The 15,879-nt window shown below is 55.5% G+C and overlaps 1 protein-coding gene across 4 annotated transcripts in view; it reads right to left on the reverse strand.

The window, feature by feature from the left end:
- Positions 1-1,242: 1,242 nt before the first annotated feature.
- Positions 1,243-15,879, reverse strand: part of UNC93A (unc-93 homolog A) — a 28,583-nt gene continuing 13,946 nt past the window's right edge. For all 4 annotated transcript variants that reach the window (XM_055536192.1, XM_055536190.1, XM_055536189.1 and 1 more), the window contains 5 exons: positions 14,287-14,412; positions 12,150-12,364; positions 8,505-8,640; positions 7,357-7,488; positions 1,243-1,995 (listed from right to left, as the gene is read on the reverse strand). In XM_055536192.1, coding sequence (XP_055392167.1) covers positions 1,730-1,995; positions 7,357-7,488; positions 8,505-8,640; positions 12,150-12,364; positions 14,287-14,412 — 875 coding nt within the window. In that variant the 3' untranslated portion in view covers positions 1,243-1,729. The remainder of the gene's footprint in view (positions 1,996-7,356; positions 7,489-8,504; positions 8,641-12,149; positions 12,365-14,286; positions 14,413-15,879) is intronic.

Raw genomic sequence — 15,879 nt, forward strand, 5'->3', positions numbered from 1 at the left:
GCCCCCATCAAGGTACCCAAACACACACCCAGGTTAAAGGGCGCAGGCCAAGTTCAGAGGATGAGCAGGAAAGAAAAGGCCTGAGTGCCACGGGCCAACTTCTGGGAGCAGCCAGCTGGCAGGCAGGAGTGTGCCGTCCAGTGGGAGCCTTCAGTGGCCCCAGCAGCCACTCTCCAGACGGCTGCCCGACCCGGGCCCTCATCCCCTGGACCCAGAGCCCTCCCGTCGCCCGAGGGGCTGGGGCTCCTGCACATTTTCCATCGAGCAGCAACAGCCGCAAACAGTAAGGAGCTCAGCCTTCCGCCAGAGCCTGTGGTGCCTTGGCCTCTGACCCTGAACCTCACGGAGACACAGGGGTCTCCAGCGGCATCTCAGCCTGGAGTCGGGAGAAAAGACGGCTGTGAGCCTGATGTTCCCGGCCTGGCCCCTCTGCCCACATTTGCACATTTCTGCAAGTCCACTGGGTCTCTGCAAGCAGAGTGTCCCCAGCTCCAGCACCCAGGCTCAGGAGAACCGAGCACTGCCAGCCACAGTGCTGAGCAGGGGGCGCACACAAAAGCCAGCCTCAGGAAGTGTGCGTCCCACGCACGTGGCATGAGCACAGCCCGGACAAGCCCGAGGGGTCTGTGTTGAGGGCAGGAGGGTGCTCGAGGTCGAGGAGGCCCGTGAGCAAAGCTCTAGAGGCCACAGTGCCCTTGAGAGGGGCCGGGCGGCCCCCTGGAAGGTGGAAGGCCCTGGGCTGGGCTGCAGGACACAACTCGGAAACTTGGCCTTGGGAGGGTCACAGGGTCTGGCAGACAGGTTGGCTTCAGGGCTGGAGGAGGGCAGGCGGGTGTGCTGCCACGGGACACGTGGAAAGAAGCCTGGAGAAGAGCAGGGACTGAGGCGGGGAGGAGGAGGCGAGGCGGGGTGAAAGGAGAAAAGAGGAGACATGGGGAGCCCTGCCCAAGAGGTTCCGGGGTGGGGTGTCTCAGAAAGACAGCTGGGCTCAGAGAAGGGCCGTGCCTGCATTACCGGGCGTCAGACGAGGAGGAAGGAGCAGGATGATCGTACCTGCCGGAGAGGCAGGCAGAGGGCAGGAGACGGGTGGGCCCATGTCCGGGTTCATGTGTCATCAGCCCCACGTGTCAAGTCCCGTTGGAAGCAACTTGCGTCTCTTGTTGTCAGTGGCCTCCGACAAGCTAGTGTGATGACATTTGTGTGTGTGATCCAGGTGAGTGGAGTAAAGTATGTGGACGAGAGTTAGGTCCATAATATAACTGCATTTATTTAGAAACTCATACCCAAAAGCTTCAAGACACAGAGAGCCTAGTCTGCCTTTGTCCCTCACTGACTCTAGGAGGCAGTCACTGACTTGCCGGGACGTCAGTCTGCCCGTCTGTAAAGTGCTGGCGTTGGGCTGCGTCTTTTCAGCAACTTTCTAGTTCTTAACCACCACCCCCAAACAAGCCTAGGCTATTGACCCGTGACTCTAGGCATGTCCCTGGTGGCTGGTGGGACCCTGAGTTTATTTCTTTTGTATCTGAATGAACTGATTCCTCCAGGTACACTCTGCATCTCCACTGACGAGATGGAGGACTGAAGAATCTGATAAAATAGAGAAAACGTGACATAACAGCGAAACCTCGTTGAAGCGGTCGTCAAGAACCAACTGTCGACTCCGCGCGTCTTCGGGTAACGCCCCCCTGCTCTGGGTCCGCCAGGGCCCCCCACCGCGGGGTTTGTCGCGTCACAGTTTCGTCTGTGTCGCCCCCTCCTCGGCGGGGTTTGTCCGCTCTGCGGCCGGCGGCCCGCCCGCCTTCCTGGACTCCAGGTACTCGACGGCCCCGTAGGCGGCCATGGCGGCGCTCAGGACGCCCAGGAGGACGTAGAGCTTGGCGCTGACGCACAGGAACCTGCTGTATCCAAAGGCGATGACGAAGCCCAGCGCTTCCCACAGGCGGTAGCTGGCGAAGGCGGCCTCCTTGTTCTTCTCAAACAGAACCCCGAAGAGAGCTGCGGGGAGAGGCGGAAACGGGGCTGTGAGACGGCAGACAGCCCTCCTGACTCCTGCAGAAAACGCCGCCCCTTCCCCGAGGCCCAGGTAACTACCCCAGGACCTTCCTCACGTTGTGGACGATGACCAGTCCGGTGAGTGGGCCTCTTGCAGAGAAGGACGCACCATCGCGTAGAAGAGAAACAGAGCCGATGAGAGTGACCACCGGAGGGGCTGTGAGCCAGCCCCGTACCTCGCGGGTCAGGAAAGCAAGGCTGGGAGACGGGACCTGAGTAGATGAAGGCGAGGGGCCCCCTCTGCAGGGTCCACGGGTGGGCCGGCCATGTGCTCTCCCCCTGGTCAACATGACAAGAAAGGCCCTGCACTCTGGGGTCTTCCTCCCCGAAACCATAGCTCCAGCCCAGTTATGAGAAGACATCAGATGAACCTCAATTAAGGGACGGTCTACACAACCCCTGACCAGTATTCTCCAAAAGGGCCACGGTCATCAAAGCAGAGCAGAAAGAGAAGCTGGCACAGACCAACAAGGCAGACGTGGTGGCTGCATGTAACGTGGCCGGCTGCCTGGGGTCTCAGAGCTCACAGACAAAGGGGGGAAAGCTGGAAAAACGGAATAAAATCGGAAGTTCCGTTATTTCCCAATGGTAATTCCTCGGTTTGTAAGATGTTTGAATTGAGGAAACAGAGTGGACAGTATGTGGGAATTCTGCACTCTATTAGCAACTTTTCCACTGATCTAAGATTATTATAAAACAAAAAGAAGAAAAGCCTGCTCGCAGTATGACCTGGCCAGCAGGTGAAAGTGACTGGATGCAAACTCCTGACCTCAGATGCCAGGATGAGGTCAAGTCTTGTTTGGTTGGAAACGACAGGATGCATGAACCAGGCACGTAAGAAAGGACAGATCTTCTGAATTTTTCAGCCTGGAAGCAGCCCCTTTGGTGGCTGATGAGGCAAAAGGGTATTTCAAGGCCAGACATTCCAAGTTGTCTCAGATTCAGGCACTGGCGTGCAAGTGTTGCCATGGCAACAGGACTGTCAGGGCGGATAAACAGAGAGCGGCCAAGATGAATGGCTCCAGAGGCGGGAGGGCTCCCCGGAGCCCAGTGGGAACCCTGGGCAGGGAGAGGCAGGATTCTGCCCCAGGAAGGAAGGGCTGGGATGGTCCACCCAGGTGTAGCAATCAGCTTTTCCATTGAGAAGTGGTGACTGCAAAGGAGGGTTACACTGTACTCAGTTGTATTCCGTCTCATTAACTAGGAATGTAGGTAACTAGGAATGTACGTGACTCGCATCTTTTCTTAACAGAGAGACACATTCAGGGAGAAGAGCATTAGAAATCCATCTTGCTATTGAGACAGCAGAAGTGAGATTGCTGGTCTTGGTAGGTGGTAAAAGCTACACAAAATGTGCAGTTTTTGAAAACACAGAGACAGTATGGATGGACCACACTGCAGGGAGGGGAGCCCGCAGGGAGCTCTGTTGTTAAAACAGCCCTCCTGGTCAAGATGGTTGCAAAGGTCACAAACCATAGATGGGAAGAACAGTTCCCCCCCAAGAACTGATTTTTACTCAAAAAAACTTAATTTGAACAAAAAGACAGAAATAATTCATTTTAAATTGGTATTCTTATTCAAGAAGGACTTAACCCAAGTCATTCACTGGACTTCATGTAGCTGCTCAACTTGACAAAGGCTCAGCCTGACAGTCTCTCATGTCCATGGAAAGGAGGGAAGAGTTGGAGCAATTATTCCCATGTCTCAGGGAGAGAAAAACCAAACAGGTTTACTGCGAGCCTTCTGAACACCTGGGAATTGTATGCACATGGCTGTGCATCCCAGACCCTGACCTGACTTCTAAGTATTCAGTTCAGTTCAGTTCAGTTCAGTCACCCAGTCGTGTCCGATTCTTTGCGACCCCATGGACCAAAGCACGCCAGGCCTCCCTGTCCATCACCAACTCCCAGAGTCCACCCAAACCCATGTCCATTGAGTCGGTGATGCCATCCAACCATCTCATCCTCTGTCGTCCCCTTCTCCTCCTGCCCTCAATCTTTCCCAGCATCAGGGTCTTTTCCAATGAGTTAGCTCTCTGCATCAGGTGGCCAAAATATTGGAGTTTCAGCTTCAACATAAGTCCTTCCAATGAACACTCAAGACTGATCTCCTTTAGGATGGACTGGTTGGATCTCCTTGCAGTCCAAGGGACTCTCAAGAGCCTTCTCCAACACCACAGTTCAAAAGCATCAATTCTTCGTGTAAACACTTCAAAAAGTTCAGCTGAGCTCAGGGAAGTCAGTTAATGAGAGAGCAAGTCGGCAGAAGCACTGGGGTATAAACAGTGGGGCTCCCTTGCCCCTGCACGGGGACGTGGAGGCGCTCTCTCCTGATGATCGCTAAGAGTCCTCCGGGGCTGTCGGGACCTCTCACTGACTTACAGTCCGGACTGCCAAGAAAAGCAAGCGTGGTTTCTGTTTGTCTCCTCTACCGACTCAGGCATTTCCTCTGTTGAGCAACAGACCCACCTGCGGCTAATCTGTCACCGCTTCCACCAGCTGTCCTTTGTCCAAACACAGCAGTCTGCACTGAGCCGAGCAGACCTCTGTCACCTGGCTCAGAACTCCAGGAGCGCGTCCTGCATCGTGGAGGCAGGAGAAAGGCTGTGAAAGCCAAACCCCTTGATTCCAACGGCCTTGGGTTTGCTCGGGGATGTTTCCTCAGCTGTTTCACAGGCCGGCACCGACTCAGATGCTAAGGAGGGGCCGTCCTGGAATGCCGAGGCCACGTGTGTGACACCCCTGGGTGCAGGGACAGCAGCCAGGCCGCCGTCCCCGGAAATGGAGGCTGCTGGCTTGTTTGTGGCTGGGCCTGACCTACTTTCCAGTCCCAGGTGTTTCCCTGATGAGGGCTGGACAGTGGGTGGTGTTTCCAAGGGAAGAAGCTCCCTTCTGAGCCAGATCTGCCCCTGGGGCCCCGGCTCACCCCTCGGTGGCTTGTTGGCTGCAGAGATGGCTCACCTCCTGGGGCCTCGGCACTCCCGCCCCCCCAGCCAGGGCCGTCGGCGGGTCCTGGGAGACCCTGCCCTCCCGAGCCCCTCGCTGCTCCAGCCCAGACCTCTTCAGGCGCTGCCCTTCTGCTGGGTGAGGTGCCGTGGGGGTGACGCCACCCGCCGGGCCTAATCATGAGTGAATCCTCGCGGGATCAACCCGCCGGCCCGCAGTCAGTGCCCTCTGTCACGTTAGGGTGTCCTGGCTGTGGCTCCTCCAGGAAGCCGGGACTCTCAGGCCTGAACTCAACTCCTTTCCCCAGAGTGATAGTCTTCCTGTCCTTCATGCTGACTGCCTTCCCACACTTTCCAGAGAAAGGGGACCCCTCCCCTCCCGGCCTGGAGGCCCTCAGCCCCCTGTCCCCACCTGCCCCTGTTGGGTGCCCTCTCCACCTCTCAGCTGCCCTCTGTCCCCTGCGCCCCTTCTCCTCTCCTCACAGCCCTTCACTTGGCATCGAAGATTAATAATCAGATTTTCTCTTGCTCCAAAATCTCTGTGGATGGTGACTGTAGCCATGAAATTAGAAGGTGCTTGCTTCTTGGGAGAAAGGCTGTGGCAAACCTAGACAGCACATTAAAAAGCAGAGACAGCACTTTGCTCACAAAAGTCCGTCTCGTCAAGGCTATGGTTTTTCCAGTGGTCATGTATGGATGTGAGAGTTGGACCATAAAGAAAGCTGAGTGCCGAAAAATTGATGCTTTTGAACTGTGATGTTGGAGAAGACTCTTCAGAGTCCCTTGGACTGTGAGGAGATCAAACCAGTCAATCCTAAAGGAAATCAGTCCTGAATATTCATTGGAAGGACTGATGATAAAGCTGAAGCTCCAATAGTTTGGCCACCTGATGGGAAGAGCTGACTCATTGGAAAAGACCCTGATGCTGGGAAAGATTGAAAGTGGCAGGAGAAGGGGATGACAGAGGATGAGATGGTTGGATGGCATCACTGATTCAGTGGATATGAACTTGGGCAAACTTTGGGAGATGATGAGGGACAGGGAGGCCTGGTGTGCTGCAGTTCATGGGGTCGCAAAGAGTCGAACATGATTCGGCGACTGAACAATAACAGCAATAACAACATTACTGCTACACAAGCCCAGGGCAACCCCTTTCAGGGCTGGGTCCCCCTGATCAGGGTCCTCTGTCCTATTCAAGCCCAAGCCAAGCCTTTCAGTGGACGCCTCCAACCCTGCTGTCTGGGGGCTTGCCAGCCGCCTGCAGCCTGGGAGTCCCGATGTCCAGCCCGGCCCCGGGACTGCCAGGTCCTGGCCTGTCCTGGCTTCCTTTCCTCCCTGTGTCCAGCAGCTCCGCCGCTCAGCCCCTTCTCAGCACGGCCCTCTGCGCGGCAAACCCCTGCACGTCCCCACATCCCCCTGTGGTGCGGCAGCAGCTCACCCTACCCCCGTCCCCAGCTGTAAACCCCTGCTGCTGCTTCCGAGGGTGCTGGGTGAACCCAGCCCCTTCACCAGGCAGGTCGGCCCCAGATCGGGCCAGCCGCCACCCTCGCCTTCAGCACTGCAGGCAGCCTGTCCTCACAGTTCCCCCTAAATACAGAGGCTGAAACCCCAGGTGACGGTGTTGGGAGGTGGTCTCTGGAAGCAATGAGGTGGTGGGGGGAGCTCTCGGGGTTAGAGTGCCCTTGTGAAGGGGACCCCCAATTGCCCCCTCGCCCCTGTGTCCACCGAGGACTCAGTGAGATGTTTATGAGCCAGGAGGCGGGTCCTTCAGACCCCGAATCCATGGTGTCTTCATCCTGGACACCCAGCCCAAAACCCTGAGCAGCGCACGTCTCTTGTTTACAAGCCCCACCCCCCTCTGCAGGGTGCTGTTAGAGACGGCTCCCTTCCGGCCTGCCCCAGGCTCCCCGCTGCAGAGGACAATCAGACAGGACGGGATTTGGGGGTGACCCCCCAAGATGAAGATGAAACTGACCCCTCCCACCCCCAACTCAGTTCTCCCTGTCCACTGAGGGACGTTGTCATGGTAACCTGTAGGCTTTGGCTCCTCCCCACACCTCCATTGAGAGCAGACAGAAGCCCTTCTGCCCAGACAGAAGGGCAGGACATTGCTCTGCCCAGAGGAGCTCGTCTGGGGGGTGCCACGATGGGACGGTCACGTTAGCAAGGATAGCTGCGTGCTCCATTGCCTTTTCTCCCGGGCTTCTTCGTGGATCCAATTCCACAGAAGGAAGTGGGGCCTGCCCTCCGGCCCCTGCTCCTTGACGCGTGTCTCCCCATCTCCCTCAGCGGCCCTGAGCCCTGCACAGCCGGCCAAGCTGGGGTCCCCTGAGCAGGCCGGCTGTGCGCCAGGCACTCACCATTGTTCTGTGTCTGCCAGACCGCGTCGGCCATGCCCCAGAGGCTGGGGAACACGAAGAACACGGGCAGCTGGCTGGGGTGTGGCTTCCACAGCAGGAGGGCAATGATGCAGGCCAGCTGGGTCACGGCCCCTGGGGGTGGGGGCGGGGGACAGGGGGCTCCTCTGAGACCCTCGGAGCCGCAGGCCGAGCCTCCGAGCCCCTGCTCCCTAGACTACTGCTGCCTGCTTTCTCCGGTGCCTTTGACCTGACCCGTGCAGGCTGCCAGGGGGCATCCTTGGCAGGTGCGGGACTCTGCCTGCCTCTGGCCTCCACAGGGGCAACGGCGGGGGAGCCTTGGGGTGACGCACCTCTGCGTCTTAGAGCAAAGTGTCATCTTGCTGGGCAGAGGAGGGCCCAGATTGTGGGGGCTCAGGGTGGGAGACACTGGGCTTCTTCATTAGTGGGGATCCCTGCTTCTCTCACTGAGTGGGGGGGCATGGGGAGGGGAGGGGAGGAGGGCCCCCCAGCCTGGGAGCGGGGCCTTCCAAGCAGGATGGGGAGCAGGGGCTGGGGGCAGGGCCTCCTCGCTCCTCCCGGCTTTGTCCTCACGGCCCGAGGTCTCGGCTTTGTGAGTCTGCAGGCCCTGTGATGCCCCCCGACTGGGGGGACAGAGCAGCCTGTGACCCTCCAGGGCGGCTGAGGAGCGCATGGAGCAGGTGCCTCCGGGGTTTCCTGGGGCTGCGTGACCCTGAGCGAGTTACTAGGCGTCTCTGTTCCTCAGTAAGAAGCGAATGACTCGGGCCTCGGTCAGCACTATGTTATGGCTTCCTCTCCCTCTCCCTGCGTCACCACAGACCCTCGGGAATGTCACTGTGAGCTAGCTCTTTCCTTGAACACCCTCATTTCTCACCTTGTCTCTGCTGCTTCTTGGTCCCCCAGGGGAAGCAGAAGGGGATGCGTGTTTAGACAACCAGCTTCATCCAGCGCCTGAACCAATATCTCCTCCTCCTGGGAGGCCCCCTGCCTCCCGCCTGACCTCCGTCTCCCCCAGTTTGTGTGCCTCCAGAGACCACCCTCCTCACCCCAACCCCGGCCCTCTTCACACAGGCTGCAACCGCCCACAGTGCAGCCGGACCCTCCCCAGGCTGCGCCCAGCATCTGCCTACCCAGTGCGAAGAGTGCGGTCCTGCCGGTGTGCCGGGCCAGCCTTCCGAAGAGCACGGAGCACAGGGCGTCGACGGCCCCGAAGCAGATCATCACGTAGCCCACGAACTGGATCCCCAGGGCGCAGGTGGTGTAGGACTGCGGGAAAGGACAGATGGTCACCCGCGCCAGCCTCGCCCCGCTCGGGGCCGGCGCGGAAGCCGCAGCGCTCTGGGGGCTCATCCGAGTCAGGGAGCCCAGGCTGTGCTATAACGCCGTCTGCAGTGTGACCGCTGGCTGCTGAGCTGCCTGGAAGCTTGTCCGGCCTCCCGCTCCCAGGGCGGGGACAGTCCTGGCGCCGCTTTTGAGTGAGCGCTAACGGGACGGTCTGGACAGACCTCGTCCCCGTGTCCCTGCACCGCAGGCGTGGCGCTGCCCTTCCGAGTCTGAGGTCTTCTCCTGGGGCGGGCCCTGCCCCTCCTGCCTGTGGGCGGCTGGCTGAGGACAGACCTGGGGGTGAGCGGGGGGCTCGGGGGGCTTTAGGGCCTTGAAGCTGCTCTGAAAGATACGATCATGATGTCATCATGCCTGCGTCCAAACCCCGAGAACACCCACACCAAGAGCGAGCCCCCAGGGAGACGCTGGACGCGGGGTGACGAGAACGTGTCCCTGTGGGTGAGCCAGTTGTGACAATGGACAGATGGACTGTAGACAGATGGACTGTAGACAGATGGACTGTAGACAGATGGACTGTAGACAGTGGGGGAGGGGCCGTGGCCGGGTGGGGCCGGGGGGTGGCGGGTACAGGAAATCTCTGTAATTTCTGCTCAGTTTTGACGTGAACCTAAAACTGCTCTAAAAAATAAGGTCTTAATGAAAAAGAAGATGGAAGGAGAAGGAAAGGAATCTCCGTAGAGATGAGAAGAACAGAAAGACTTCCTGCCCCAGACCCGGGAGGTGGGGGGCGGAGGGGCCCAGGGGGACCAGGCCTCAAGGGCTGCAGCTCTCACACCGTGCCCTGTCCCCACAGAATCAGGACAGACACATCAGGAGGCCCCTGGCTCCCGGCTGCTGCGGGCCGTGCCTGAGCTCACGGGCGGTGGTCTGTGACAAGTCCGAGGGGAGTGGCTGCATCCAGACCCAGGGACTCGGCTACAGCCCGCTTGTTCTTGGAAACTCCAGGTCTCCAATGGGACAGTCCTCAGAGCGGAGGCCACAGGCAGCCCCGGGTGCCCGAACATGCAGGGCTGTACACCAAGGGGAGTTTGTGGTTTATCTGGAACTCAAATCCGTACCCTGCCTTTTCTCCTGCCAGTTTGGCAGCCCGTCCTGGGAAGGAGCCATAGCGGGGCTGGAGTGGAAGTTCCCTGGAGGAAGAGTGGTGGTCCTAGGGGGCAGGCCTCTCGAGACAGGCCGGAGGGTCCAGCCTTGGCCCTGGCTGTCTCCCTCCAATGCCCAGCTCCTCTCCCATACTTTTTGGGCAAAAACCTTCTCTCTACCATCCCTGTCTGTGACATCCCTTCTACAACATCCCACCGGGGTGTCCAGGACAGCACCTGGGCAGGGGCTCCAGAGACAGGGGGTCGGGGAGAGACCCTCGATAAAGGTGGCCAGCCAGAAAAGGGGCTCCGCTCCAGCCACGCCTAAAGAACGACCCCCTCTAGGAACAAAGTGGGCAGACAGTGCAGGGGTCAGGTGGGCATCCAGGTAAAGGTCATCTGAGTAGCCAGGGTAACCATGCTGAGCCACCTCCGTTTCTAGATTGTAACTCAATATTCAAAAACTAGGTAAGGGCCCAAATAGACTTTTCTCCAGAGAGGACATACAGAGGAGCAAGAGGCACGTGAAAAGATGCTCAACATCGCTAATTACTCAGTTCAGTTCGGTTCAGTAGCTCAGTCGTGTCTGACTCTTTGCGACCCCCATGAATCACAGCACTTCAGGCCTCCCTGTCCATCACCATCTCCCGGAGTTCACTCAGACTCACATCCATCGAGTCAGTGATGCCATCCAGCCATCTCATCCTCTGTCGTCCCCTTCTCCTCCTGCCCCCAATCCCTCCCAGCATCAGAGTCTTTTCCAATGAATCAACTCTTCGCATGAGGTGGCCAAAGTACTGGAGTTTCAGCTTTAGCCTCATTCCTGCCAAAGAAATCCCAGGGCTGATCTTCAGAATGGACTGGTTGGATCTCCTTGCAGTCCAAAGGACTCTCAAGAGTCTTCTCCAACACCACACAGTTCAAAAGCATCAATTCTTCGGCACTCAGCTTTCTTCACAGTCTATCTCTCACACCCATACATGACCACAGGAAAAACCACAGCCTTGACTAGACGAACCTTTGTTGGCAAAGTAATGTCTCTGCTTTTGAATATGCTATCTAGGTTGGTCATAACTTGCCTTCCAAGGAGTAAGTGTCTTTTAATTTCATGGCTGCAGTCACCATATGCAGTGATTTTGGAGCCCCAAAAAATAAAGTCTGACACTGTTTCCCCATCTATTTGCCATGAAGTGATGGGACCGGATGCCATGAGCTTCGTTTTCTGAATGTTGAGCCAACTTTTTCACTCTCCTCTTTCACTTTCATCAACAGGCTTTTTAGTTCCTCTTCACTTTCTGCCATAAGGGTGGTGTCATCTGCATATCTGAGATTATTGATATTTCTCCCGGCAATCTTGATTCCAGCTTGTGCTTCTTCCAGTCCAGCGTTTCTCATGATGCATAGAAGTTAAATAAGAAGGGTGACAATATGCAGCCTTGATGTACTCCTTCTCCTATTTGGAACCAGTCTGTTGTTCCATGTCCAGTTCTAACTGTTGCTTACTGACCTGCATACAAATTTCTCAAGAGGCAGGTCAGGTGGTTTGGTATTCCCATCTCTTTCAGAATTTTCCAGTTTATTGTGATCCACACAGTCAAAGGCTTTGGCATCATCAATAAAGCAGAAATAGATGGACTATTACTCAACCATAAAAAGGATGAAATAACGTCATTGTAGCAACATGGATGTGACTAGAGATTATAATACTATGTGAAGTTGGCCAGAGAAAGACAAGTATCACATGATAAATGACACACATGAACTCATTCACAAAACAGAAACAGACTCAGAGACTTAGAGAACGAACTTCTGGTAGCCAGCAGGGGAAGAATGGGGAGAAGGGACAGTTAGGGAGTCTGGGGTGGACATGTGCACACCGCTATATTTAAAGTGGATAACCAACAAGGACCTCCTGCACAGCACAGGGACCTCTGCTCAAGATTCTGCAATAACCTAAATGGGAAAAGAGTTTGAGAAAGAATTATACATATAGATGTATAACTGAACCACTCCGCTCCACACCCGAGAGTAACACAGCACTGTAAATCAACTAGACTTTAGAATAAAAATTTTTTAAAAGCTAGGTAGCAAGGAATTTCAGTGTTTTCTCTATTTTCCACTCCAAGACAAGGACACAGGGTGAGATGCAGGTAAATAAGGGTCATGGCAACAACTGCCGAGCGGCTTTGGTCCTTTACCTGGAGACACATCTCAAGCGAGAGGCGTCCCTGGGAAGGTCCCAGGCCAGGTGAGCTCACATCCAGCCCCATGGGCAGCTCCCCCGAGGCCGGAAGGGCAGCGTGCAGCCCGGGGAGCCCTGAGCCGCCCGCCAGCCGGCCCCTCTCTTACCCGCGTGTAGTCGCCCGACAGGAAGGCTTGCTCGAACCCACTGAGCATCGGCAGCAGGATCAGGAGACGCAGGCGCTTGTCTCTGAGCAGCTTAAATGTCGACAGCAAAGTGGACCAGAAAGGGGGCGCCTGCTTCTCGCCCTCACCTTCCGGCTGAGCATCTCTTACGGGTTCCAGAAACACGGCCATGAGCAGGACCGCCAGGAAACCGCACCCTGAAAGGACAGGGAGGGGACAGGCTGCCGTGTGGGGCTCCAGGGGCCCTGCACATGCACACGGGCTCCCTGCCTTGCCATCTGGCCTCCAGCCCCGCTGGCTCCCTCTGGGGCTTCTCTGCCTTCAGCGCCCACTCATCTCTCCTTCTCTGCCTGGTAAACTCCTACTCATCTTTCAGTACCCGGCTTGGATACCACCTCCCCATCAGAGCTGCCCTAGAACCCAATTTCCCAAGAAGATGTAACTACTGCTCAACTGAGAGCTTTGTTCAAAACTCTCATCCTGTTCAACTAATTTCAATTAGTTGAATGCACATCTGGCCTCTAAGGTCACTAACAGTCAGGACCTCATCTGCCTGGTTTCTGGGCCCCACCTCTAGTCCTCATTCTGGTTTGTCAATGTAAAGGGTCCCCTTGGTGCCTCTGATGTGGAAGTGACTTTGAAAGAGATGAGAGTATTGGTGGCAGCTGATCTCACCATGGAGACAAGCCAACCGTGCACATGGCCTCTTGGCCTTTGATTCCCAGTGGCATCTGCACTCAGTCCCATCAAATCTGACTCTTACCAGACTCATGGTCATTAAGAAGGATACAATCCAAGACCTTCACAGATTCCAAAATTCAAGAATGATAAAGAATATCCTTAAATTTTCTTCAAATGGACACCAAAAAAAAAAAAACCCCAAAACACCTAATCTAAAGATACGCCCAAAGTAGTGGAGTCATTTAGAAATTTTTCATTCAAATAAGTGTCTAAGGATAAGAGATCAAACCAGTCAATCCTAAAGGAAGTCAACCCTGAATATTCATTGGAAGGGTTGATGCTGAAGCTGAAACTACAATACTTTGACCACCTGATGCGAAGAGCTGACTCATTGGAAAAGACCCTGATGCTGGGAAAGATTGAAGGCAAGAGGAGAAGGGGACAACAGAGGATGAGATGGTTGGATGGCATCACTGACTCAATGAACATGAGTTTGAGCAAGCTCCAGAAGATGAAGAAGGACAGGGAAGCCTGGCGTGCTGCAGTCTGTGGGGTCGCAAAGAGTCAGACACGACTAATTGTCTGAACAGCAAGGATAAGAGCCATCATAGGAACTCACTCCCCTTGGGCAGCCATCTCTTCACAAATTTCCAATGTCCAGCACCTTCTGCTGCCCTGTGACCAGCAGTGGGAGCCACAGGCTTCACAGATTGGGCAGTGGGAGACGCCCGCCCAACCCCAGCCTCTCAGGAGAAGTCATTTAAGTATATGCTTCAAAAAAAGGTGATAAGCCCAAGATTTTGGACTTCCAAATCCAACCAGATGTGGTTGAAGTGTGAAGTGTGACATTCACTCAGTCATGTCTGACTCTTTGTGACCCCACGGACTGTAGCCCACCAGGCTCCTCTGTCCATGGGATTCTCCAGGCAAGAACACTGGAGTAGGTTGCCGTGCCTTCCTCCAGGGGATCTTCTTGGCCCAGGGACTGAACCTGGGTCTCCCGCATTACAGGCAGATTCATTGCCATCTGAGCCTCCAGGGAAGCCCTACAAGTAGCTGATTCACCAAGGCCGTGGGCCACCTCGATGCCACCCGACAGGGCGGCCACAGCCCCGAGTGGCCACTGAGCACTTGGCATGTGGCTGCTGTGTGACCTCGGAAGAGTCATCTTGCTTTAGTTAATTAGAATTTCAGTAAGTACACGTGATGACCCTAGGCCTGGATGGTGCAGACGTGGGGCTGGTTCCATCATCAAGCGAGAACTCCGACAGCAGAGGCTGCTGCCCTGGGTTTCATGTGGGAAGGCCCCGAGCACCACCCAGCTGAACGCATTCTGAGGGGCGTGTGCAGATAAGCTCAGATCATCCGAGCCCTGGGAAGGTGGGCTTTTTGTCCTGGGAAGGTCTTGCTTTGCCCGGGTTCTGGGGCCGGCACGTACCTGTGTAGATGCCCATGAGTGTGTAGATGAGGTCCTGGGAGGGCCGCTTCGTGCTGTTGGTGGGCACCGTGGCCATCAAGCAGTCGCTGGCCCCACAGGCCTGCAGCTGCTCCTCCGGGATGGTCCCTGTGAAGCAGAGAGCCCAACTGAGGACATGGGGAACTTGTGACAGGAGACAGGACACACGGAAGGAGGCGCCGGGGGGAGTGTGGCCACATGGAGCGTGAGACCCACCAGGGGTCAGAGCCAACCACGGGGGTTGTTCCATCCAGTGTCTCAGACACGTCTCTCCTCAGAAACGTCTATATGCTTGATTTTAAGACACTCCAGACCTGTGTGGAATAAATGCTGGCTACTGGTTATATTGCGTTGCTAACTTCATTAAAAGTTTTCCACTTTTCAGAATTATAAATAGGGTATGTTAGACTGGGTGTCAGGCCCACTGGGTTCTCAGACTCATCTGTAAAGAGACCCGTCACTGTGGGCAGGTTCGTTCGTGTTTTCTCTGAATGTTGTTTTCTTAGCTGTAAAAAGAATGACATGTGAGCGATCAGTGACTCTCAGTAGACCTACATCGAATCTCTGAAGAAAGGGGACACATGTCCCAGACAAGCGTCCTCGGGGTCTCATCGTTCCCATAATACTGATCTCAGTGCACGAGACGCCGCAGCATCCCTGTGGCTCGGGAGGTGTGCAGCCGGGGACAAGGCGGCAGCCTGGAGGCTGGAGGCACAGGGAGGTGGGGAAGCCTCGCAAGGCTCCCAGCCGGCCTTCCAGCCCTCAAATTCTGTGTCCAGTGACCACGGAGAGATTAAGCTGACTTGTCTGCATATCTTTAAGAGTGAACCTGTTCACGCCCCACACCAGTCATGTCAGAGCCTGAACATGGTTCCGTTGGTCAGTTGCTGAGGGTTCTGGCAATGCTGAGTGATGATTGGTGTCTGTCAACCCTGCGATTTCCCTCTGCGGATGTACTCAGCAAGGATGGCAGACACCATGTGAGCAAAAAGGGAGGAAAGATTCTTATTTCCGAAAGCTGGGACTTGAGTGGATGAGCAGTACAGAGGATCAAGGCAGAGAGACAGATTCCTGATAACAGGAGAGTTAGCACTTCTTCCCCTCTAATAAAGCTTCCTGTGAGAACTGAAGACACGCATTTCCTCTGTCCTTGGTTGGAGTCTTCAGACAGCAAAGTGTGCAGGTGTAAAACAGACACACACTCCGTAACTCTGTCTGGGTGAGGCCGGGCAGAGAGAAAAGTTAAGACCCTGGTCATCAAGTGTTCAAATCTGCTGGGGATAGTGGCCTTTTGTGTAATATTGAAAACGCTGGTGAATGAATTGATTCAGCATGAAAATAAATTCACGGAAACCATTCTTAGTCTATAGGATAGTAAGGACTCCATGGATGTGTATGGATGTGAGAGTTGGACCATAAAGAAAGCTGAGTGCCAAGGAATTGATGCTTTTAAACTGTGGTGTTGGAAAAGACTCTTGAGAGTCCCTTGGACTGCAAGGAGATCCAACCAGTCCATCCTAAAGGAAATCAGTCTTGAATATTCGTTGGAAGGACTGATGCTGAAGCTGAAACTCC

Source organism: Bubalus kerabau, chromosome 9 (assembly GCF_029407905.1).
Source record: "Bubalus kerabau isolate K-KA32 ecotype Philippines breed swamp buffalo chromosome 9, PCC_UOA_SB_1v2, whole genome shotgun sequence".
In the NCBI taxonomy this organism is placed as follows: domain Eukaryota; kingdom Metazoa; phylum Chordata; class Mammalia; order Artiodactyla; family Bovidae; genus Bubalus; species Bubalus kerabau.